The sequence below is a fragment of the Bombina bombina genome, chromosome 7, assembly GCF_027579735.1.
Source record: "Bombina bombina isolate aBomBom1 chromosome 7, aBomBom1.pri, whole genome shotgun sequence".
NCBI lineage: Eukaryota > Metazoa > Chordata > Amphibia > Anura > Bombinatoridae > Bombina > Bombina bombina.
The window spans coordinates 554,532,144-554,558,290 of NC_069505.1; the positions used below are offsets into that span (position 1 = coordinate 554,532,144).

The 26,147-nt window shown below is 43.8% G+C and overlaps 1 protein-coding gene across 1 annotated transcript in view; it reads left to right on the forward strand.

The window, feature by feature from the left end:
- Positions 1–26,147, forward strand: part of WDR46 (WD repeat domain 46) — a 112,773-nt gene that overhangs the window by 27,166 nt on the left and 59,460 nt on the right. Inside the window, exons 6-9 of the mRNA XM_053721884.1 lie at positions 12,664–12,725; positions 13,440–13,544; positions 14,604–14,754; positions 17,640–17,775. Coding sequence (XP_053577859.1) covers positions 12,664–12,725; positions 13,440–13,544; positions 14,604–14,754; positions 17,640–17,775 — 454 coding nt within the window. The remainder of the gene's footprint in view (positions 1–12,663; positions 12,726–13,439; positions 13,545–14,603; positions 14,755–17,639; positions 17,776–26,147) is intronic.

Genomic DNA, 26,147 nt, shown 5'->3' on the forward strand with positions numbered 1-26,147 from the left:
TCAAAGATTTTCGTCAAACATCTTCTTTGTTTGTTGTCTATTCTGGAAAGCGTAGGGGTCAAAAGGCTATGGCGACTTCTCTTTCCTTTTGGCTGAAAAGCATCATCCGTTTGGCTTATGAGACTGCGCAGCCTCCTGAAAGGATTACAGCTCATTCTACTAGAGCGGTAGCTTCCACATGGGCTTTTAAAAATGATGCTTCTGTTGAACAGATTTGTAAGGCTGCGACTTGGTCGTCGCTTCATGCCTTTTCAAAATTTTATAAATTTGATACTTTTGCTTCTTCGGAGGCTATTTTTGGGAGAAAGGTTTTGCAAGCAGTGGTGCCTTCCGTTTTGGTTCCTGTCTTGTCCCTCCCTTCATCCGTGTCCTAAAGCTTTGGTATTGGTATCCCACAAGTTAGGATGAATCAGTGGACTCTGTACTTCATGCAAAAGAAAATAAAATTTATGCTTACCTGATAAATTTCTTTCTTTTGCGATGTACCGAGTCCACGGCCCGCCCTGTCTATTGAAGACAGATAGTATTTCTCTTGTTAAGTGTATCCAGTCCACGGATCATCCATTACTTGTGGGATATTCTCCTTCCCAACAGGAAGTTGCAAGAGGATCACCCACAGCAGAGCTGCTATATTGCTCCTCCCCTCACTGCCATATCCAGTCATTCTCTTGCAACTCTCAACTAAGATGGAGGTCGTAAGAGGACTGTGGTGTTTTATACTTAGTTTATTTCTTCAATCAAAAGTTTGTTATTTCTCCTGTTAAGTGTGGTCAGTCCACGGGTCATCATTACTTCTGGGATATTAACTCCTTCCCAACAGCAAGTGCAAGAGGATCACCCAAGCAGAGCTGCTATATAGCTCCTCCCCTCTACGTCACACCCAGTCATTCTCTTGCACCCAACTAATAGAGGAATATCTCTGTGCTATATGTGCAAAAGCCAAGGTGGAGCCCAATAGAAATTTATGTACTAATTGCATTGATGCTACTTTGAATAAGAGTCATTCTGTACAAATTGAACATCATTCACCAAACAACGAGGGGGAAGTTATGCCGACTAACTTGCCTCACGTGTCAGTACCTGCATCTCCCGCTCGGGAGGTGCGTGATATTGTAACGCCGAGTACTTCAGGGCGGCCATTACAAATCACACTACAGGACATGGCTAATGTTATGACTGAAGTTTTGTCTAAATTACCAGAACTTAGAGGTAAGCGAGATCACTCTGGGGTGAGAACAGAGTGCGCTGATAATATTAGGGCCATGTCAGATACTGCGTCACAATTTGCAGAACATGAGGACGGAGAGCTTCATTCTGCGGGTGACGGATCTGATCCAAATAAACTGGATTCAGACATTTCAAATTTTAAGTTTAAGCTGGAAAACCTCCGTGTATTACTAGGGGAGGTTTTAGCGGCTCTGAATGATTGTAACACAGTTGCAATACCAGAGAAAATGTGTAGGTTGGATAAATATTTTGCGGTACCGTCGAGTACTGACGTTTTTCCAATACCTAAGAGACTTACTGAAATTGTTACTAAGGAGTGGGACAGACCCGGTGTGCCTTTCTCACCCCCTCCTATATTCAGAAAGATGTTTCCAATATACCGCCACCACACGGGACTTATGGCAAACGGTCCCTAAGGTGGAGGGAGCAGTTTCTACTTTAGCTAAGCGTACCACTATCCCGGTGGAGGATAGCTGCGCCTTTTCAGATCCAATGGATAAAAAATTAGAGGGTTACCTTAAGAAAATGTTTGTTCAACAAGGTTTTATATTGCAACCCCTTGCATGCATTGCGCCTGTCACGGCTGCAGCAGCATTTTGGTTTGAATCTCTGGAAGAGACCCTTGAATCAGCTCCATTAGATGAGATTACACACAAGCTTAAAACCCTTAAGCTAGCTAATTCATTTATTTCTGATGCCGTAGTACACTTAACTAAACTTACGGCTAAGAATTCCGGATTCGCCATTCAGGCACGCAGAGCGCTGTGGCTAAAATCCTGGTCAGCTGATGTTACTTCTAAATCTAAACTACTTAACATACCTTTCAAAGGGCAGACCTTATTCGGGCCCGGTTTGAAGGAAATTATCGCTGACATTACAGGAGGTAAAGGTCATGCCCTGCCTCAAGACGGAGCCAAACCTAGGGCTAGACAGTCTAATTTTCGTGCCTTTCGTAACTTCAAGGCAGGAGCAACATCAACTTCCTCTGCACCAAAACAGGAAGGAGCTGTTGCTCGATACAGACAAGGCTGGAAACCTAACCAGTCCTGGAACAAGGGCAAACAGGCCAGAAAGCCTGCTGCTGCCCCTAAGACAGCATGAAGTGAGGGCCCCCGATCCAGGAACGGATCTAGTGGGGGGCAGACTCTCTCTCTTCGCCCAGGCTTGGGCAAGAGATGTCCAGGATCCCTGGGCGTTAGAGATCATATCTCAGGGATATCTTCTGGACTTCAAAGCCTCTCCCCCAAAAGGGAGATTTCATCTTTCAAGGTTGTCAACAAACCAGATAAAGAAAGAGGCGTTTCTACGCTGTGTACAAGATCTTTTACTAATGGGAGTGATCCATCCGGTTCCGCGGTCGGAACACGGACAAGGTTTTTACTCAAATCTGTTTGTGGTTCCCAAGAAAGAAGGAACCTTCAGACCAATCTTGGATTTAAAGATCCTAAACAAATTCCTAAGAGTTCCGTCGTTCAAAATGGAAACTATTCGGACAATCTTACCCATGATCCAAAAGGGTCAGTACATGACCACAGTGGATTTAAAGGATGCCTACCTTCATATACCGATTCACAAAGATCATTACCGGTATCTAAGGTTTGCCTTCCTAGACAGGCATTACCAGTTTGTAGCTCTTCCATTCGGGTTGGCTACGGCTCCAAGAATCTTCACAAAGGTTCTGGGCTCTCTTCTGGCGGTGCTAAGGCCGCGAGGAATTTCGGTGGCTCCGTACCTAGACGACATTCTGATACAAGCGTCAAGCTTTCAAACTGCCAAGTCTCATACAGAGTTAGTACTGGCATTTCTAAGGTCGCATGGGTGGAAGGTGAACGTAGAGAAGAGTTCTCTCTTACCACTCACAAGGGTTCCCTTCTTGGGGACTCTTATAGACTCTGTAGAAATGAAGATTTACCTGACAGAAGACAGGTTAACAAAGCTTCAAAATGCTTGCCGTGTCCTTCATTCCATTCAACACCCGTCAGTGGCTCAATGCATGGAGGTAATCGGCTTAATGGTAGCGGCAATGGACATAGTACCCTTTGCACGCCTACATCTCAGACCGCTGCAATTGTGCATGCTAAGTCAGTGGAATGGGGATTACTCAGATTTGTCCCCTACTCTGAATCTGGATCAAGAGACCAGAAATTCTCTTCTATGGTGGCTTTCTCGGCCACATCTGTCCAGGGGGATGCCATTCAGCAGACCAGATTGGACAATTGTAACAACAGACGCCAGCCTACTAGGTTGGGGCGCTGTCTGGAATTCCCTGAAGGCTCAGGGATCATGGACTCAGGAGGAAAGTCTCCTTCCAATAAACATTCTGGAATTGAGAGCAGTTCTCAATGCCCTTCTGGCTTGGCCTCAGTTAACAACTCGGGGGTTCATCAGGTTTCAGTCGGACAACATCACGACTGTAGCTTACATCAACCATCAAGGAGGGACAAGAAGCTCCCTAGCGATGATGGAAGTATCAAAGATAATTCGCTGGGCAGAGTCTCACTCTTGCCACCTGTCAGCGATCCACATTCCTGGAGTGGAAAACTGGGAGGCGGATTTCCTAAGTCGTCAGACTTTTCATCCGGGGGAGTGGGAACTTCATCCGGAGATCTTTGCCCAAATACTTCGACTTTGGGGCAAACCAGAGATAGATCTCATGGCGTCTCGCCAGAACGCCAAGCTTCCTTGTTACGGGTCCAGGTCCAGGGACCCGGGAGCAGTCCTGGTAGATGCTTTGACAGGACCTTCGGGATGGCCTATGTGTTTCCACCCTTCCCGATGCTTCCTCGATTGATTGCCAGGATCAAACAGGAGAGAGCATCGGTGATTCTGATAGCGCCTGCGTGGCCACGCAGGACCTGGTATGCAGATCTAGTGGACATGTCATCCTGTCCACCTTGGTCTCTGCCTCTGAGACAGGACCTTCTATTTCAGGGTCCTTTCAAACATCAAAATCTAATTTCTCTGAAGCTGACTGCTTGGAAATTGAACGCTTGATTTTATCAAAGCGTGGTTTTTCGGAGTCAGTTATTGATACCTTAATACAGGCTAGGAAGCCTGTTACCAGAAAGATTTACCATAAAATATGGCGTAAATACTTACATTGGTGCGAATCCAAGAGTTACTCATGGAGTAAAGTTAGGATTCCTAGGATATTGTCCTTTCTACAAGAAGGTTTAGAAAAGGGTTTATCTGCTAGTTCCTTAAAGGGACAGATCTCAGCTCTGTCCATTCTTTTACACAAGCGTCTGTCAGAAGTTCCAGACGTTCAGGCTTTTTGCCAGGCTTTGGCCAGGATTAAGCCTGTGTTTAAAACTGTTGCTCCACCATGGAGCTTAAATTTAGTTCTTAACGTTTTACAGGGTGTTCCGTTTGAACCCCTTCATTCCATTGATATCAAGCTGTTATCTTGGAAAGTTCTGTTTTTAATGGCTATTTCCTCGGCTCGTAGAGTCTCTGAGTTATCAGCCTTACATTGTGATTCTCCGTATCTGATTTTTCATTCAGATAAGGTAGTTCTGCGTACTAAACCTGGGTTCTTACCTAAGGTTGTCACTAATAAGAATATCAATCAAGAGATTGTTGTGCCATCATTGTGTCCGAATCCTTCTTCAAAGAAGGAACGACTTCTGCACAATCTAGATGTAGTCCGTGCCCTAAAATTTTATTTACAGGCAACTAAAGATTTTCGCCAAACTTCTTCCCTGTTTGTCGTTTATTCTGGACAGAGGAGAGGTCAAAAAGCTTCTGCTACCTCTCTCTCTTTTTGGCTTCGTAGCATAATACGTTTAGCCTATGAGACTGCTGGACAGCAGCCTCCTGAAAGAATTACAGCTCATTCCACTAGAGCTGTGGCTTCCACTTGGGCCTTTAAGAATGAGGCCTCTGTTGAACAGATTTGCAAGGCTGCAACTTGGTCTTCTCTTCATACTTTTTCCAAATTTTACAAATTTGATACTTTTGCTTCTTTGGAGGCTGTTTTTGGGAGAAAGGTTCTTCAGGCAGTGGTTCCTTCCGTATAAAGATCCTGCCTGTCCCTCCCGTCATCCGTGTACTTTAGCTTTGGTATTGGTATCCCAGAAGTAATGATGACCCGTGGACTGACCACACTTAACAGGAGAAAACATAATTTATGCTTACCTGATAAATTCCTTTCTCCTGTAGTGTGGTCAGTCCACGGCCCGCCCTGTTTTTTATGGCAGGTCTAAATTTTTAAATTATACTGCAGTCACCACTGCACCCTATAGTTTCTCCTTTCTCTTTTGGTTCTTGGTCGAATGACTGGGTGTGACGTAGAGGGGAGGAGCTATATAGCAGCTCTGCTTGGGTGATCCTCTTGCACTTCCTGTTGGGGAGGAGTTAATATCCCAGAAGTAATGATGACCCGTGGACTGACCACACTACAGGAGAAAGGAATTTATCAGGTAAGCATAAATTATGTTTTTTAAATGGTACCAGAGTGTACTGTTTATCTCAGGCAGTATTTAGAAGAAGAATCTGCCTGCGTTTTCTATGATCTTAGCAGAAGTAACTAAGATCCTTTGCTGTTCTCACATATTCTGAGGAGTGAGGTAACTTCAGAGGGGGAATAGCGTGCAGGTTTTCCTGTAATAAGGTATGTGCAGTTAAAATATTTTTCTAGGGATGGAATTTGCTAGAAAATGCTGCTGATACCGAAGTAATGTAAGTAAAGCCTTAAATGCAGTGATTGCGACTGGTATCAGGCTTATTAATAGAGATACATACTCTTATAAAAGTGTATTTTAAAACGTTTGCTGGCATGTTTAATCGTTTTTTACATATGTTTGGTGATAAAACTTATTGGGGCCTAGTTTTTTCCACATGGCTGGCTTGAATTTTGCCTAGAAACAGTTCCCTGAAGCTTCCCACTGTTGTAATATGAGTGGGAGGGGCCTATTTTGGTGTTTTTTTGCACAGCAAAAATTACAGACACAGACATCCAGCTTCTTCCTGCATGATCCAGGACTTCTCTGAAGGGCTCAAAAGGCTTCAAAAGTCGTATTGAGGGAGGTAAAAAGCCACAGTAGAGCTGTGGCAGTTGTTGTGACTGTTTAAAAAACGTTTTTGTCATTTGTTATTCCGTTTTTGGTATTAAGGGGTTAATCATCCATTTGCAAGTGGGTGCAATGCTCTGCTAACTTATTACATACACTGTAAAAATTTTGTTAGTGTAACTGCATTTTTTCACTGTTATTTCAAAATTTGGGAAAATTTGTGTTTCTTAAAGGCGCAGTAACGTTTTTTATATTGCTTGTAAACTTGTTTTAAAGTGTTTTCCAAGCTTGCTAGTCTCATTGCTAGTCTGTTTAAACATGTCTGACACAGAGGAACCTACTTGTTCATTATGTTTGAAAGCCATGGTGGAGCCCCATAGGAGAATGTGTACTAAATGTATTGATTTCACCTTAAACAGTAAAGATCAGTCTTTATCTATAAAAGAATTATCACCAGAGGGTTCTGTCGAGGGGGAAGTTATGCCGACTAACTCTCCCCACGTGTCAGACCCTTCGCCTCCCGCTCAGGGGACGCACGCTAATATGGCGCCAATTACATCAGGGACGCCCATAGCGATTACCTTGCAGGACATGGCTGCAATCATGAATAATACCCTGTCAGAGGTATTATCTAGATTGCCTGAATTAAGAGGCAAGCCCGATAGCTCTGGGGTTAGGAGAGATACAGAGCGCGCAAATGCTGTTAGAGCCATGTCTGATACTGCGTCACAGTATGCAGAACATGAGGACGGAGAGCTTCAGTCTGTGGGTGACATCTCTGACTCGGGGAAACCTGATTCAGAGATTTCTAATTTTAAATTTAAGCTTGAGAACCTCCGTGTATTGCTTGGGGAGGTATTAGCTGCTCTGAATGACTGTAACACAGTTGCAATTCCAGAGAAATTGTGTAGGCTGGATAGATACTATGCGGTGCCGGTGTGTACTGACGTTTTTCCTATACCTAAAAGGCTTACAGAAATTATTAGCAAGGAGTGGGATAGACCCGGTGTGCCCTTTTCCCCACCTCCTATATTTAGAAAAATGTTTCCAATAGACGCCACTACACGGGACTTATGGCAGACGGTCCCTAAGGTGGAGGGAGCAGTTTCTACTTTAGCAAAGCGTACCACTATCCCGGTTGAGGACAGTTGTGCTTTTTCAGATCCAATGGATAAAAAATTGGAGGGTTACCTTAAGAAAATGTTTATTCAACAAGGTTTTATTTTACAGCCCCTTGCATGCATTGCGCCTGTCACTGCTGCGGCGGCATTCTGGTTTGAGGCCCTGGAAGAGGCCATCCAGACAGCTCCATTGAATGAAATTATTGACAAGCTTAGAACGCTTAAGCTAGCTAACTCATTTGTTTCTGATGCCATTGTTCATTTGACTAAACTAACGGCTAAGAATTCCGGATTCGCCATCCAGGCGCGTAGGGCGCTATGGCTTAAATCCTGGTCAGCTGACGTGACTTCAAAGTCTAAATTACTCAACATTCTTTTCAAGGGGCAGACCTTATTCGGGCCTGGCTTGAAGGAAATTATTGCTGACATTACTGGAGGCAAGGGTCATACCCTTCCTCAGGACAGGGCCAAATCAAAGGCCAAACAGTCTAATTTTCGTGCCTTTTGAAATTTCAAGGCAGGAGCAGCATCAACTTCCTCCGCTTCAAAACAAGAGGGAACTGTTGCTCATTCCAGACAGGCCTGGAAACCTAACCAGTCCTGGAACAAGGGCAAGCAGGCCAGAAAGCCTGCTGCTGCCCCCAAGACAGCATGAAGGAACGGCCCCCTATCCGGAAACGGATCTAGTGGGGGGCAGACTTTCTCTCTTCGCCCAGGCGTGGGCAAGAGATGTTCATGATCCCTGGAAGTTGGAGATCATATCTCAGGGATATCTTCTGGACTTCAAAGCTTCTCCTCCACAAGGGAGATTTCATCTTTCAAGGTTATCAGCAAACCAGATAAAGAAAGAGGCATTCCTAAGCTGTGTGCAAGACCTCCTAGTAATGGGAGTGATCCATCCAGTTCCGCGGACGGAACAAGGACAGGGATTTTATTCAAATCTGTTTGTGGTTCCCAAGAAAGAGGGAACCTTCAGACCAATCTTGGATCTAAAGATCTTAAACAAATTCCTCAGAGTTCCATCATTCAAAATGGAAACTATTCGGACCATCCTACCCATGATCCGAGAGGGTCAGTACATGACCACAGTGGACTTAAAGGATGCCTACCTTCACATACCGATTCACAAAGATCATCATCGATTCCTAAGGTTTGCCTTTCTAGACAGGCATTACCAATTTGTAGCTCTTCCCTTCGGGTTGGCCAATGCCCCGAGAATTTTTACAAAGGTTCTGGGCTCACTTCTGGCGGTTCTAAGACCGCGAGGCATAGCGGTGGCTCCGTATCTAGACGACATCCTGATACAGGCGTCAAGCTTTCAAATTGCCAAGTCTCATACAGAGATAGTTCTGGCATTTCTGAGGTCACATGGGTGGAAAGTGAACGTGGAAAAGAGTTCTCTATCACCACTCACAAGAGTCTCCTTCCTAGGGACTCTTATAGATTCTGTAGAGATGTAAATTTACCTGACGGAGTCCAGGTTATCAAAACTTCTAAATGCTTGCCGTGTCCTTCATTCCATTCCACGCCCGTCAGTGGCTCAGTGCATGGAAGTAATCGGCTTAATGGTAGCGGCAATGGAAATAGTGCCATTTGCGCGCCTGCATCTCAAACTGCTGCAATTATGCTTGCTAAGTCAGTGGAATGGGGATTACTCAGATTTGTCCCCTCTACTAAATCTGGATCAAGAGACCAGAGATTCTCTTCTCTGGTGGCTTTCTCGGGACCATCTGTCCAAGGGTATGACCTTTTGCAGGCCAGATTGGACGATTGTAACAACAGATGCCAGCCTTCTAGGTTGGGGCGCAGTCTGGAACTCCCTGAAGGCTCAGGGATCATGGACTCAGGAGGAGAAACTCCTCCCAATAAATATTCTGGAGTTAAGAGCGATATTCAATGCTCTTCTAGCTTGGCCTCAGTTAGCAACACTGAGGTTCATCAGATTTCAGTCGGACAACATCACGACTGTGGCTTACATCAACCATCAAGGGGGAACCAGGAGTTCCCTAGCGATGTTAGAAGTCTCAAAGATAATTCGCTGGGCAGAGTCTCACTCTTGCCACCTGTCAGCCATCCACATCCCAGGCGTAGAGAACTGGGAGGCGGATTTTCTAAGTCGTCAGACTTTTCATCCGGGGGAGTGGGAACTCCATCCGGAGGTGTTTGCTCAACTGGTCCATCGTTGGGGCAAACCAGAACTGGATCTCATGGCGTCTCGCCAGAACACCAAGCTTCCTTGTTACGGATCCAGGTCCAGGGACCCGGGAGCAACGCTGATAGATGCTCTAGCAGCTCCTTGGTTCTTCAACCTGGCCTATGTGTTTCCACCGTTTCCTCTGCTCCCTCGACTGATTTCCAAAATCAAACAGGAGAGAGCATCGGTGATTCTGATAGCGCCTGCGTGGCCACGCAGGACCTGGTATGCAGACCTAGTGGACATGTCATCTCTTCCACCATGGACTCTGCCTCTGAGGCAGGACCTTCTAATACAAGGTCCTTTCAATCATCCAAATCTAATTTCTCTGAGACTGACTGCATGGAGATTGAACGCTTGATTCTATCAAGGCGTGACTTCTCCGAGTCAGTCATTGATACCTTAATACAGGCTCGGAAGCCTGTCACCAGGAAAATCTACCATAAGATATGGCGTAAATATCTTTATTGGTGTGAATCCAAGAGTTACTCATGGAGTAAGGTTAGGATTCCTAGGATATTGTCCTTTCTCCAAGAGGGTTTGGACAAAGGCTTATCAGCTAGTTCTTTAAAAGGACAGATCTCTGCTCTGTCTATTCTTTTGCACAAGCGTCTGGCAGAAGTTCCAGACGTCCAGGCATTTTGTCAGGCTTTGGTTAGGATTAAAGGGACACTGTACCTAAAAAATTTCTTTTGTGATTCAGATAGAGCATGCAATTTTAAGCAACTTTCTAATTTACTCCTATTATCAAATGTTCTTTATTCTCTTGGTATCTTTATTTGAAATGCAAGAATGTAAGTTTAGATGCCGGCCCATTTTTGGTGAACAACCTAGGTTGTCCTTGCTGATTGGTGGATAAATTCATCCACCAATCAAAAACTGCTGTCCAGAGTGCTGAACCAAGAAAAAAAGCTTAGATGCCTTCTTTTTCATATAAAGATAGCAAGAGAACGAAGAAAATTTGATAATAGGAGTAAATTAGAAAGTTGCTTAAAATTGCATGCTCTATCTGAATCACAAAAGAAAATTTTTGGGTACAGTGTCCCTTTAAGCCTGTGTTTAAAACTGTTGCTCCCCCGTGGAGCTTAAACTTGGTTCTTAAAGTTCTTCAGGGAGTTCCGTTTGAACCCCTTCATTCCATTGATATTAAACTTTTATCTTGGAAAGTTCTGTTTTTGATGGCTATTTCCTCGGCTCGAAGAGTCTCTGAGTTATCTGCCTTACATTGTGATTCTCCTTATCTGATTTTTCATTCAGACAAGGTAGTTCTGCGTACCAAACCTGGGTTTTTACCTAAGGTGGTTTCTAACAGGAATATCAATCAAGAGATTGTTGTTCCATCATTGTGTCCTAATCCTTCTTCAAAGAAGGAACGTCTTTTGCATAATCTGGACGTAGTCCGTGTCTTGAAGTTTTACTTACAGGCTACTAAAGATTTTCGTCAAACATCTGCCCTGTTTGTCGTTTACTCTGGACAGAGGAGAGGTCAAAAAGCTTCGGCAACCTCTCTCTCCTTTTGGCTTCGGAGCATAATACGCTTAGCCTATGATACTGCTGGACAGCAGCCCCCTGAAAGGATTACAGCTCATTCTACTAGAGCTGTGGCTTCCACCTGGGCCTTTAAAAATGAGGCCTCTGTTGAACAGATTTGCAAGGCTGCGACTTGGTCTTCGCTTCACACATTTTCAAAATTTTACAAATTTGACACTTTTGCTTCTTCGGAGGCTGTTTTTGGGAGAAAGGTTCTATAGGCAGTGGTTCCTTCCGTTTAAATTCCTGCCTTGTCCCTCCCATCATCCGTGTACTTTAGCTTTGGTATTGGTATCCCACAAGTAATGGATGATCCGTGGACTGGATACACTTAACAAGAGAAAACATAATTTATGCTTACCTGATAAATTTATTTCTCTTGTAGTGTATCCAGTCCACGGCCCGCCCTGTCCTTTTAAGGCAGGTCTAAATTTTAATTAAACTACAGTCACCACTGCACCCTATGGTTTCTCCTTTCTCGTCTTGTTTCGGTCGAATGACTGGATATGGCAGTGAGGGGAGGAGCTATATAGCAGCTCTGCTGTGGGTGATCCTCTTGCAACTTCCTGTTGGGAAGGAGAATATCCCACAAGTAATGGATGATCCGTGGACTGGATACACCACAAGAGAAATAAATTTATCAGGTAAGCATAAATTATGTTTTTTTTATGTAATCTTCAGTCACCTCTGCACCTTTTAGTTTCTCCTTTTCTTCCTTGGCCTTTGGTCGAATGACTGGGGGGTGGAGTTAAGGGGGGAGCTATATAGACAGCTCTGCCGTGGTGCTCTCTTTGCTACTTCCTGTCAGGAAGGACAATATCCCACAAGTTAGGATGAATCCGTGGACTCGGTACATCGCAAAAGAAAGAAATTTATCAGGTAAGCATAAATTTTGTTTTTTTTCTTTCTTTAATGAGACAGATAACGCATTTACTACCCATACTCCAGCTTTGCACAACCAACATTGCTATATTAATATATTTTGCCCTTATCGCAGTGCTTTTTAAATCTTGCAGGACAGCTAGACAGGGCTAGTTCATGTGTGCCATATAGATAACATTGTGCTCACTCCTGTGGAGAATAATGGTTATGCAAGAACCAGCACTGATTGGCTAAAATGCAAGCCTGTAAATAGCACTGAAATAAGGGGTCAGTCTGCAGAGGTTTAGATACAAGGTAATCACAGAGATAAAACGTGTATTATTATATCTGTTGGTTATGCAAAACTGAGGAATGGTAATAAAGGGATTATCTATCAAGTAGACTGTCCCTTTAACAAGTTTATATTTCATCTCTCGCTTTTTGTCTCTCTCTTTATCTTTCTTTTCTGTCCATCTAATTTCTTGCGCTCTCGCTCGCTCTTCCCATCTCTTTCATCTCTTGCTTTTCATTTCTCTCTCCCTTCCGCTGCCTCCTTTTTTTTCCCTTCACCTCTATGTATCCCCCTTCTGTAACTCCCAGGGCCTCTCTTTTTCTTTTTTCCTCTTAGTTTCATTGTTACCTGTTTCTTCCTATACACAGCACGTGCTTTTTTGTCTTTACAATTTGTAGGTTTATATTTGTGTTTTTTGTTTTTCAGCATTTTAACCTGCACCTCAATCAGTTTGGTCCATACAGAATCAACTACTCAAGGAATGGAAGGTGAGTGCCTCCCTATAGTGTTTCTATCGCTGCCTCTTCCCCCCCCCCCCCCCCCCCCCACTATAAACAATTATTTCAGTCTTTATTTGTTTCCGTGCGCAACTTTATATCTCGACCATCTCTTCCACTGTCTTAAGCCCCATTAACCCCCTTTAATTCAGGCATAGTTTTGATTGCAGCAAGTTCCCCCCCTGGGCATTTCCATATATGGAAGGTGCTATCCAAGCCATAGCTTCTGTAGAATGCACTCATGCACATGCATGCTAGTAGGCACTGACACATGACACCTGACTAAAGCAGTGCACAGTATAATGCTGAAGCTTTCACAAAGCATGTGACATTATCCCCATGGAAACGAGCAAGCCTCTTGGCAACAAACAATAGTAGTACCTGATGTCCCTCCTCAACCCCCCCCTTGCTTTTCTTCACATGCACACTTTGTTATATGATAGAACAAGGTTTGGACTAGGACACTGATAAGGGGGGTGGGGTCAGGCTACACTCGGCAACACTAAAGTGTAAGTGATTTTGCAGATTTTTGGAAATTTTATTAAAATACTTATAAGCTTTTTTTATACTTTTTTCACACACTGTTTTACCTCAATTGACCCTTTTATAATAATTTAAATTGTTTTATGGCACTTTAACTTCCATCTTTGATTCTCTCATCATTGGTTTTCCACTAAGAGTGTTCTCTCTTCATGATTTTCCCAGGCACCTTCTCCTTGCTGGACACCGTGGTCACATTGCGTCTATAGATTGGCAAACTAAAAAACTCCATTGTGAGATGAACGTCATGGAGACCATCAATGATGCCAAGTACGTTTACATCCCAAAGCTGACTTTACTGCATCTGTAGAATGAGGGATGGGTGTAGCCTCCAAAAATTGCTTTAGTTTATGAGAGCATACTGAGGTAGGCTTAAGAGAGCATGTGTTGAGCAACATAATGACAGAACGTTTTGCAACAATGTTGTAACAATGTTATTCATACAGTGCGCAAGACATGCACATTACTGCCCCCAAGCAGAACACAGGTGGTGAGGAGTAGCCGCAGTTGCAAGTACCAACCAATCACCTGCAGTTTCCTGCTCAGAAGCTGTAAAGTGAGTCTGAGTGGGTCTTTACCTATGTGTTTAACACTGTTGCAGAGGTTAAACAGATAGGGGTCAATTAGTCTTTACAAAAAAACGGCACTGGGTGTTTGTTTTAAATAAAAAAAATCTTATAATCTTACTGAGTCATCTCAGCCGAGATGAATAACTCCCAGAAGATTCTGCCTTCATATCCCCACAACGGCTGTCAATCAACTGCACCAGAATCGTTACACGGGAAAAATACAACAGCATCATCTCCACTCCTTACAAGTAACAACATATTTAATGCCCACGTCACATTAACTTGTGGTTGCATACAACTTTTTTAATGGGATAGTAATGGCAAAAATACAATTTCATGAATCAGATAGAACTTGCAATTTTAAACAACTTTCCAATTTACTTCTATTATCTAATTTGCTGTGAACTCTTTGTATCCATTGTTAAAAAGTATATCCAGGTAGGAACAGAAGCAGCAAAGCATTAGCCATGAGAGCTAGCTGCTAATTGGTGGATGCACATATATGACTTGTTATTGGCTTGCGCAATGTCTTCAGCTAGCTCCCAGTAGTGCCTTGCTGCTCCTACAGTAAAGGATATCAAGTGAATGAAGTTAGTTAGATAATAGAACAAAGTTGGAAGGTTGTTTAAAATTGTATTCTCTATCTGAAATATGAAAGAAACATTTGGGGTTTAAACTAGAGGTAAAATCTGAACAGATGTGTACAAATGTGTATGCGTTTATTACTTATAAAACTGTTTCCCTCTCTCTCCTATTCAAGGTGGTTGCACACGCATGCGATGTACGCCGTGGCCCAGCGGCGCTGGCTGTATATATACGACACGCTAGGGGTGGAGCTTCACTGCATCAAGAAGTTTAATGATGTTTTGCGCATGGAGTTCCTGCCGTACCACTTTTTGCTGGCGACTTGCGTATGTGCCTTGTTTTCCTTTTCCGTCTCTCTCATTATACTCCTGTCTTTATTTAATCTTCTGTTACTACCTCTTCGTATTTTTATCTCGTTTCACCTTTCTCCCTCTCTTTTCCCTACTTTCTTTCTTTTTAATTTCACTATAGCACCTCCATATTGGTCGTCATTCTGAAACCTTCCTCTTACCACCCTTTCTCTTGTACTGATTTCTATAACCTTCTAGTGTTTTCAAAGTAGTTCATTAAATGCTTTCTCTTTAGCAAACGTTTGGGGCTTTACAATTAAAAAGCACTTTAGGGATACACCCCTTGAAAACCTTCTTGGTCTTTTTACTGTGGCCAATCAGAGGACAGATGTAAATGAGCTTGTACAATGTAGTCTGCAGTTACTGTGTAGAATGTTGCAGGGTCAGACAAACTCAAGCATACCTAAGTATGGGTTTTAGTTAGTGATGCACCGAAATAGAAATTCTGGACCGAAACCGAACCCGAAAATCCAGGATGCACTTGGCTGAATATCGAAACCAAAAATGTCTTTTTTTATTTATTTTTTTTCAAATTATTTTTAAATTTGTTTGTTTTGCATAATTTAATGAATGCATCTGAATTGAAAACCTGCAAGCCAATACAATAAAATAACCACACTTTTATTGAAAGTAACACACTAAAATTGGACAAAAATAATATGCTACACAATAATTTGACCAAGAAAAAAAAAAAACAGGCAAAAAAAACCATAATGCCATTTTCGGCCAAAGATTTTCTGCAACCAAAATTTAATTGCTTCCTTACTTAACCCCTTAAGGACCAGCGACGTACCCTGTATGTCACTGGCCTTTTTTGGGGACTTGATTGTTTTATAGCGCGGTCTTGCCACCAGCGTTGAGACTGCTCTATTCCACAAAGCCTGCTGGAGGGAGTGCATTAATAGCGTGTTCTTGCTAGACTTGCGCTATTATGTCCTGAAAAAAACATTAACGACCAGTGACATACAGGGTACATTGTGGTCATTAAGGGGTTAAAACAATATTAAATATCAATATACTGTATTATTCTTTAGTTCTGTTTAACAGAATCAGATATACCAGTTTTTTTTTTAAATAATTATCCAAATAAAGTATAGTCCTAGAAAACTATTATTATATGCAAAACAGTAAGTCAAGAAATTAACTCAAACAGCAGCTCTAGGCTAGCATCAAATTTGAAATATGCTACGCAATAATTTTACCAAAAATAACAGCCAAAAAAAACCAAAAACCGAAATAACCAAAAATGACATTTTCGGCCGACATGTTTCTGTGGTCGAAATTTCGGTGAATCCCTAGTTTTAGTTGTAAATTACAGGAAAAGTGGACAAAACAAATAATGAATATGCATCAGAATTTATTTATTTTTAATTTCCATTATTATTATTTCTTATTATAATTTATTTGCAAACGCTGACACATCCATAGCACGTTAAACATTTCATGGAGATATTTTAAATTTAAAGGGACATTGTAGTGCAAAAAATCCATGCTGTTGTTAACTCCTGACCCTGGATGTTGGCGGTTAAACACATAGTTAAAGTGTCATAAAACCCAATTTTTTTCTTTTCTTTTGAGATGCAGCATACAATTTTAAACAACTTTCCAATTTACTTCTAGTATCTAATTTTCTTGGTATTCTTTATTGAAAAGCATACCTAGGTAGGCTCATGAGCAGGGATCTGAATCTTGAAACAATAATTTTGGGTTTTTATTGTCCCTTTAAAGTACCGCTAGAAAGCCACAGAGAATTGCTTGTTCTGAGCAGACACGGCTGGTGACCCAATCAGCAGCGTCAGTCACATGACTCTGACAATTACCTGTAATGTTCTGCTCCAGCGTCAGTAGTGCTAAATTAACAAGCTCTGAAGAATTAAAGGGACATTCCAGCCAAAATAGATGCATTTCAGTTGTTTCAAAAGTGTATTTAAAGGGCCACTAAACCCAAAATCAATCTTTCATGATTCAGATAGAACATACAAATTTAAACAACATTACAATTTACTTCTATTATTTATTTTGCTTCATTTTTTAGATATCCTTATTTGAAGAAAAAGCAATGCACATGGGTGAGCCAATCACATGAGGCTTCTATGTGCAGCAACCAATCAGCAGCTACTGAGCATATCTACATATGCTTTCCAGCAAAGAATATCAAGAGAATAAAACAAATTGGATAATAGAAGTAAATTAGAAAGATGTTTAAAATTACATTCTCTTTCTAAATCATGAAAGAAAAAAATGTGGGTTTCATGTCCTTTTAAGTATGCACCGTGCGCCAGCATTTTAAACACAGCACTTTCTTAGAGAGCCTAAGGCGCTTGTACCATCTGGTAATGACTCAGTTTGTTAATTGCTGACTACTCAGAGCCCCACTGGTGCTCTGAGTAGCTGCAGTATATAAATTGCTGGTGCACTGAGAATATCTAGCTATGCCTCACAAGCACGTGCAGAGAAAAATGCTAACACTAAAACAGTGATAACTATTACTAGAAGCATTTTTGCCAATACATGTATATTGCACATATTTCTATTCAAAGATGTAATTCATCTATGCATTTAAAATTTGACTGGAATGTCCCTTTAAGTATGTAATGATTGCACCAGACCATATTTCCCTTTACATGTGAGCTGTCAGTCGTTTGACCCCTAGAAAAACATCAGAACTGGGAACATTTTTGTCACCAAAAAGTCTCCTGACTTCTTATTAAATCTTCCCCCTCTCTCCATATCTCCATCTTTTTTTCTGTTTCTTTATCTCTCGCCTCTTTTCTCCTTTCAGGTTTTTTTCTCTTCTTTCCATAACCTTCCTGTCTACCTCATTTATCTCTAACGTTCTCACTCCCCGTCCCTGTCTTTAGAGTGCCACAGGATTCCTGCAGTATCTGGATGTGTCTGTTGGAAAGGAAATAGCAGCGACGTGTGTGAAAGCTGGCAGGTTGGCCGTTATGTGTCAGAACCCGTACAACGCTGTAATACACCTGGGACATGCCAATGGTAAACATTTATTTTTTAAGACACGATGAGTCCACGGATCATCTTAATTACTAATGGGATATTCACCTCCTGGTCAGCAAATTTTAAACTGTGAGAGTTCGGATTTTTTTTTTTTTCAGAATAAATTTTTATTAATAAATAAGTTACATAAACCATAAAACAACACAAATAGCATTTGACATAAGTTGAAGTGGGGTTACACGCAGTCAGGCAGAGGAGGGATGAGTTACAATAAGGATCGGTGTATTCAGTATAAGAATCATAAATATTATAAAGACATTTCCTAATGCGTGTCGAACATATCTGTTATGTTTTGGTTATTCTAAGGAAACATTAAAATTTTACATTTTAAATAAAGTATCGCAATGTATGCCATACTTAAGATGTCTGACAGTCATGTGTGGCAGCTAATAGGTGTACATAGTATACATGTATGATAGTTGGGGTGCGAGGATCTACTCTATACATCCTCACATGGAGGGGGGGGGGGGAAGGAAAGGGAAGGCATCAGGGGTGGGGGGGGGGGAGTTTTTTATGTCTCAGCATCTCAGCTCAGTAACAGCGGGGCACATCTCCCAGGACGACCAGGGTCACAAGCCAGAACAGGCCAACAGCAGTCAAGGGAAGGAAGAGTTACGTAGCCAATTTAAGGAGTGTTTCCCAGGGTTCCCAGATCTGACTAAAGGTAGTAGATTGGTTGTTCATCCGAAAGACATAGTCTTCCATAGATTTGATGTAGTGCAAATGGTCAACCACTGCTTGCCATCTTGGGGGCTGTTGTTTCTTCCAATTTCTGGCTATCAACATCTTTACAGATGTCAGCAGGTAGACCAACAGATATCTCTTATACTTCGGAATCTTTTTTACCCCTATATGCAGGAGGGCTAGGCCCGGGGCATCAGGTGTCGGGAGCTCCAGTGCTGCACAAATCGCAGAGGTCTTAGACCAGAGCGGTCTCAGTCGATCACACGACCACCATACATGTAGTGGTGTGCCGATCTCGCCACATTCTCTCCAACACAGGGGAGAGTGGCTAGGGTATATAGTGCGAAGCTTAGTCGGCACCAGGTGCCATCTTGTAATGATCTTGAAATATAGTTCATACAGCGCGACACAATGGAGAGCAGTTTTGGTTAATTGTATCGCCCTAGACCAGTCCAGGGGAGTGAAGGTCAATCCCAATTCTGTTTCCCAGGAGATCATATGTCTTGTCTTTATAAGGGTGGGCGGCCCTAGAAGAGATTGGTAGTGAGCAGTCAGGGGCTTGTACAGTTGTTGGTTAGTTTTCCACCTGATCTCCCAGGTGGTGGGGGCCCTGATCTTGTCGGTCAGGAATCCCCAGGCCTTCATAAGGGATCTAAGTCTCGTGAGATCAAAGTCTAGTTGACGAGGGATGTCATACCTAGCTATCATGTCTTGGTTTGAGAGGAGGTTTTCGTTCCGGTAAAAGTCTCCCAAGGAGACAATCTCATGGGTCCTCCAGAGGGTAAGCTTGACATTAGGCAGTTCCCGTAAGAGTGACAAGACTGGATGAATGGGGGACGGATGCGGGGCTATCAATTGGTTGTGTCTCAGTTGGAACCAAGTTGTTTGACAGCCTTTGATAAGTTGGTTTGAGACTGGTATTCGTGCAGCTAAATGTTGGGGGACCCATAATAGGTCTGAGAGATCAATGTATGCCGGAAGGGAAGCTTGTTCTAGTTCCCTCCACCTAGTAGGGGGTAGGTCAGGTCCCCACGCTGAGACATGCGTAAGCATGGCCGCCTGATAGTATAGTTGAACGTTAGGTAGGCCCAGTCCACCTCTGGTTACTGGGGCCTGCAACGTGGCTGCCGCTACTCTCGGCCGCTTGCCTTCCCAAACATATGAATTGAATAAGGTTTGGAAACCGCGTAAGATCCGTTCTGGGACTGAGATGGGGACGCATCTCATAATGTAGGTTAATTTGGGGAGGATCATCATTTTAAGGGCAGCTATTCTGCCCATCCATGAGATTTCCTCGTATTTCTTAGACTTCAACTTAGAGTCTATCCTCTTTAGTAGAGTTGCGTAATTCTCCTGTATCACTGTGTCCTTTACATGGGACAGGAATACCCCCAAGTGTCTGATCCCGATCGTAGACCACTTGAATGAATAGGACCTCCTAAGATGTCTCTGTTCCTTCTCCCCAACAAGTATCGTGTAGGCCTCCGTTTTAGCAACATTAATTTTGTAGTTTGATATTTTGCCGAAGGCGTCGATAATTTCCAGGAGAGGGGGCAATGAATCTAGCGGGTTTGTTAGGAAGAGGGTGAGATCGTCAGCGAAAAGCGCTAACTTCTGTAGGGTATCATGAATCTGAAGGCCCTGGACTCCCGTATTTTCCCTGATTGCCTCCGCTAGCGGCTCCATAACTAGAGCAAAAAGGAGCGGGGACAGGGGACACCCCTGCCTGGTCCCGTTACTGATGGGAAATTTAGGCGAGCAAAAACCCAATCCCTTAACTACCGCCGTCGGGCAGGCGTAAAGGGCTGCGACAGCCGTCCGGAACACCCGGGGGAGCCCAAAACGCTCCATAGTACAAAACATGTATTCCCACCCCACCCTGTCAAACGCTTTTTCTGCGTCTAAAGACAGGGTGAGGAGGGGCAATTCCATATCAGCCGCTTCCATGAATATATTGAGGAGTCTGCGGGTGTTGTCAGTACCCTGTCTGCCCTGGATAAATCCCACTTGATCTAAGTGGATAAGTGAGGATAGATGTTTTCCAAGTCTGGTTGCCAGGACTTTGGCATAGACCTTCACGTCCACATTAATTAGCGAAATTGGTCTGTAGCTCTCGCAGAGCAAGGGGGTCTTTCCCTTCTTTGGGAATGGTCAGGATGCTAGCCTCCAAGTATTCGGGAAGGAAAGTTCCAGTTTCTGCGACTTCCTGGTAGAGGCGTAGCAGAACAGGGGATAAGAGGTGGACAAGATTACGATAGAATAGACCCGTGAACCCATCAGGGCCAGGTGCTTTATGAGGTTTCAGAGTGAGGATAGCCGCCTTTACTTCCTCTATGTCAAACGGGGCAATTAGATCATCAACTGATTCCGCATCCAAAGAAGGGAGGTTTAATTTCGCCAGAAACTGCTGGATCGCCAATCTGTTTATATCCGTCCCTGAAGATTCATTTTTTAAGTTGTATAGGGAGGTGTAATAAGCAGCAAATGCCTTCCCTATGGCTTTTGGTGAGCGAACTACGCCCGCAGGTGTGGTAATCTGAGGAATTCTAGCTTGAACCGCGCGGTCTCTAAGTTTACGGGCAAGTAATCTGTCAGCTCTATTTCCTTTGTAGAAATATAGCTGTTTAAGTCTCACTAGATTTGCTTGGACCCGAAGCTGCTCTCTCTTGTTGATCTGCTCTCTAATGGAACCTATTCGTTCAGCCAGGGTGGGCAAAGGGGTATTTTTGTTACTCAATTCGATTTGCCTCAGTTCAGCATATAATTTTGCAAGGGGGATTTTGTTTTTAGCTTTCTGGATTGAGCTCGTTTTAATAAAATGTCCCCTAAGATAGGCTTTAAATGAGGCCCACAGTATTTCCTGGCTTGTGTCACCTGTGTCATTAAGTCTTAGAAAGTCTGAGATGGTCTCAATAATTTGGGGAATTTCTGTTTCAGAGAGAAATTGGTCTGGGAGTTTCCAGGAGGGTCTACTGTCGGGGGGACGCAACTCCCAGCACTAACCAAATCATGGTCAGACCATGGACACGGTCGTATACGTGGGGCGCAGAATTGGTCTAATGTCCAGGAGTCGCAAAGCAAGTAATCAATCCTGGAGTAGGAGTTATGTTGTTTGGAGTGATGGGTGTAGTCCCTGTCAGTTGGGGCGAGGCAGCGCCAGATGTCATAAAGACCATGCTGGTACATGAGCTTGCGCAGCGCATTGGATTGAGTATTAAGGTTACGGTCAGTGGGATAAGCTTTAGGAGTCTTTTTGTCTAGGGTAGGGTCCCAAACCAAATTCAGGTCTCCTCCTATCAGTAGTTGGCCTCTCCTAACTTCACTTAGTCTCCTTAGAAACTTTCTCAAAAAGGGTATCTGCTTAACGTTTGGGGTATAGATTGAGGCCAGGGTATATAGGATACCGTTGAGGGTACAGATCAAAATCAGGTATCTACCTTCAGGGTCACGTTCTATATATTCTGTAGTACAGCAGACATCTCTGTGAATTAGGATCGCTACTCCTCTCTTTTTCTCAGTGAAAGATGCCGTTTCACATATGGGGTAGTGGGCTGGATTACGGAAAGGTCTAAGTTTTTTATCCCAGTGTGTCTCCTGGAGAAAAACGATGTGTAGTCTATGGGAATTCAAAAAATTGGATAGGAGACTTCGCTTAGTGGGGGAATTTAAACCCTGAGCATTAAGGGTGGCTACAGTAATAGGAGCCATAGGGCCCGCAGGGTATAGGTTTCCTTTGGATTGAGGAGAGGGGAGAGGGGGTAAGGGAGGAAGAACAGGTTGCAGGGGGAGGAATAGTTGTGGGGAAGGAGATGGGTAAGGTGTTTAAGTGAAGGTAAGCTTCACTTATTCACTTAAAATCAGTATGTAGTGTCGCAAGGACTGTCAGGACTTGGTGTGATGTGTATATTACACTATCTCAATGAGTGCTCTTGCTAGTAATAGCAAGAGAACACAACTATAAAGGTGGGGGGGGGAGGCCAAAGTGCGAGGCCTAACCCCAGTCAGCCATTTTTGGCTCGTGCTTCTGATCTAAACTAGTATCGGGGTTCTTCTACATGTGTCTAATATATCTTACTACTTGGAGTGTGCGATGGTTCAAGCATAGTAAAAACATAATTCAAGATAGGTCGAGCATTGGTAAAATTCAATATACCTAAACAAGGTAGTCCAACTGTAAACAAATAACAATCATTGGTAAAGGTATTATGGTGACAATTGAGCTCATGCAAGACCCTATAACGTGGTGAAGGGAGGGCGAGGAAGACGAAGTCAGATAGCAATAATTGCTAGACCAGAGTCAAATTTCGTCTAACTAAGCCCCGCACTCCCCACCACCCATAGTGTGTGGCAGCCCTCGTGTGACAAGAGCAAATCTCCTAGAAAAAAGAAACATAAAAAAAAAACAATACTAACATTACAGAGTTTCAAGACATCTGAATATGCATTTGAGAATGGCAAAGAAGCCGCAATCAAGGGCGGCAAGGACATCCTGAAAAATAGCAAATTACACTATATCTGAACAAGTTGGCAAAACTGTAAACACATAACAATCAATGGAAGGGTATTATCCCAACAGTTCAACACTTGAGTGACACCTCAGCGTGGCGAGGGGAGCATGAGGAGGACAAAGTTAGGTAGTGATACGACTAAATTATAGTCAAGCTTCGTCTAATTGGACCCCAGACTCCTCGTCGTCCACGATGTGTGGCAGTTAACTTGCGGGTAGAGCAGAGCTTAGAAAAAGCTGACTCTCTAAAATGTCAGCATGTCTGAATATGCTATCAAAACAGGGAACAGACCACAATCAATAGTAACAGTATTATTTTGGCACTCTAAAGCAATAATGGAAATATGAAGGTAGAGAAACCTGATAGTAAAAATTGCTGAAATTATCCATGAACAGTTATTAAGGTGGCATTAAGGGGGGTAGATAGCCCCTAGAGGAGATATCTAAACTCTCAAAGGGAAGTACAGTAACTCCCTACACAGGGTGCGGGAGGAAGAGCTGAGCAAAGGGGAACTTATGTTGCGTGAGGCTCATCAGTGGCACTGCTGGTAGACGGGGTCTTGCCCGATTGCTGCTGATGTTTCTTCTGGGTGTTGCTTAGTCTCTGAGGAAGGGGCCGCCACTCGGGGGCCGAGGCTCTCAGTCCTCTGGTGGGATCTTTGTCGTGATGAGCTCCAGGTGGATCTGGTGGTAACAAATCCCACCTCTGCATGAGTTCTCTAGCTTGTTGTGGGGTGGATACTGTGTACTGGTGGCCACCTTTAGTTACGTGAAGCTTCACAGGAAATCCCCATCTGTACTTTATGGCTTTGTCTCTCAGCAATCTAGTGTATGGCTGATAGTGGCGCCTTAGTTGGAGAGTGTGTGGGGAGAGGTCTTGATAGATTTGTAGGTCAGAGTACTGTTCTGGGAGGTTTCTGCCACCTACTAATGCCCGAAGTAATTTATCTCTAAAGGTGTAATAGTGTAGCCGCGCTACAACGTCTCTTGGTTTATCTCCCTCTGCTGACCTGGGTCTCAATGCCCTGTGTGCCCGATCAATCAGCATTTCCTGACCTTCCTCTGGGCCGATGATTGCGGTGAAAAACTCTCGTAGGTACTTGTCTAGGTCTTGAGGGAGGACAGACTCCGGTATACCCTTCACTCGGATGTTGTTGCGCCGGGTGCGGTCCTCCAGGTCGGCTAGTTTGACCTCTAGATCAGAAATTTGTTCAGCTAGGCACTGAGAGTAGCCAAGTAGGTTGGTGTGATCGATCATTAAATCTTCTTGCTTACGTTCAATAGTGTCAGTGCGTTCTCCAATAGAAGCTATATCACGCTTCAGATCTGCATGGCTCTTCTCGAATTTCTTTGAGAGGGAGTCATGGTGGGAGGCCAGGAGTGTTGTGATAGAATCCATAAGGTTGTTGTTAACCTCCTGGCCGGTGCGTAGGGAGCGCCCCACTGATTGAAGCAGGGCAGTCTCACTAGGAGTTTCAGCAGAATCACTGACATCCGTGAGCTCTTCATCTGTGCCAGCTGAGGATCTAGAAAGGGGTTTACTGAAATGGTCCACCACTGTGCGTTTAGGAGTGTTAGGGGGCTTTTGTTTTCTTTTGAAGGTTTGGGGCATTTTTCGGCTTTGCATGGACATTCAGCAAAATTAAGGATAAAAGATAGCACTATAATGGTCTGCTTTGATCAGGCTGACTGGGGTCACGGCATCAAGGGGCTACCTACATAGTTACAAAATATATTACATCAAAGCAGAATTGTTTAGGTCTGTACAGCTATAGGGGGTAGCTATCACACACTACCCTATCAGCAATATTGTCGGGCTAACTGCACCAAAAACACCAATATTCCCTCTCGACTCGGGGGAAAGGGATACGACCCAAGGGAAGGGGAAAAGGGAAGTGGAAGTGACCAGCCTGGACAAGCCAGGCCGGAAAGGAGTCTTGAGGGATTACTATTGCTTGGCTGCACGTATCTATCTAAGTACAATACACATTAATTATGAAGAGAGCAACCTGTGGAAAAAAGAGGCAGTTAGGCAAGCAGTAAAACAGTGCAGGAATTAATTGTAAATTTGTATGTCTGGTATATTTACGGTATCTGAGGACCTGCAAAGGGTTAAAGTTGTTAGGCAGATTAAAGTAACACTCCACCTTAAGCTGATGCTCAAGGACACCTGTGCTGATGCAGCAGCAATAAATGGACAATAACAGTACACTTATAGTTGGAAAGCTCCTCTATATAGAGCTTGGCCTTAGGTATAGGTGAGAGTACAACTTTTACCAGTCAAGCAATCAGTATTAGATGTGTAGTAGGTACAGGGCCAGTTCAGTGTAGGTAATGGGTATGTCCCAACAAAGTTACTCTCTTTAGGAAGGTATAGTTGAAAGAAAAGTCTCTATGGCAGGGGTGATTCTTATTGTACCAGCAGCTGTGTGATAGAGTTACATGTATGCAGGCTACTCACCGGGGTCAGAGGAGGCAGAGAAAGGTGTCAGCTGAACTGACTGGCTCTTACCCGGTCTTGCTGCAGGGCACTTGTGATGCAAAAAGCTGATGAATTTGTAGTATATCTCTAGGGCCGTGAGCCTTGCAATCGACTGGGCTCTCTGTGTAGGAGTTGCAAAAGTGAGAAGGCCCCAAGATGGCGGGTGTTCGCGCCTTTTCTTAAGGCTCACTGAGGAAGGATCGTAGCTGGTCCCCAGGGACCACAAAAACCTGGCAGATCTTCGGGGTCACCGGACCCACCGGGATGTGAGGATGGTCAGTGTAGCGGTCAACCACAGGTCCGGTAACCTCAAGTGCTCCAGAGGTAGCTCAGAGAAGCCCCTAAGCGCCGGACAGCCCCACTCGCACGGGAAGAAACAGCAGCGAAGCACTCCGGAGCGGATCCCCGACCCTCCGGAGTGATGCGGTAGGATGAGGCTCAATCAGCGGCAGGGCAGGCTAAGGTGGGTTAGGCAGTTACTCCGGGGCGGAGCCCCGACCCTCCGGAGTAGGTGGGGAGCTACCGCACTAGTAGTGGAACCAGTTGGGAGTCTGTCCGCTTCAGAAGGGTTGCGGTAAGTAGCGTTAGTGGCGCGAGAGGCAGGCCAGTAGGTCCAGATGGCTAGGGAATCGGCAGTCTCACTCAGGGTACCTCTCTGGCAAGTTCGGCAATGAGCGG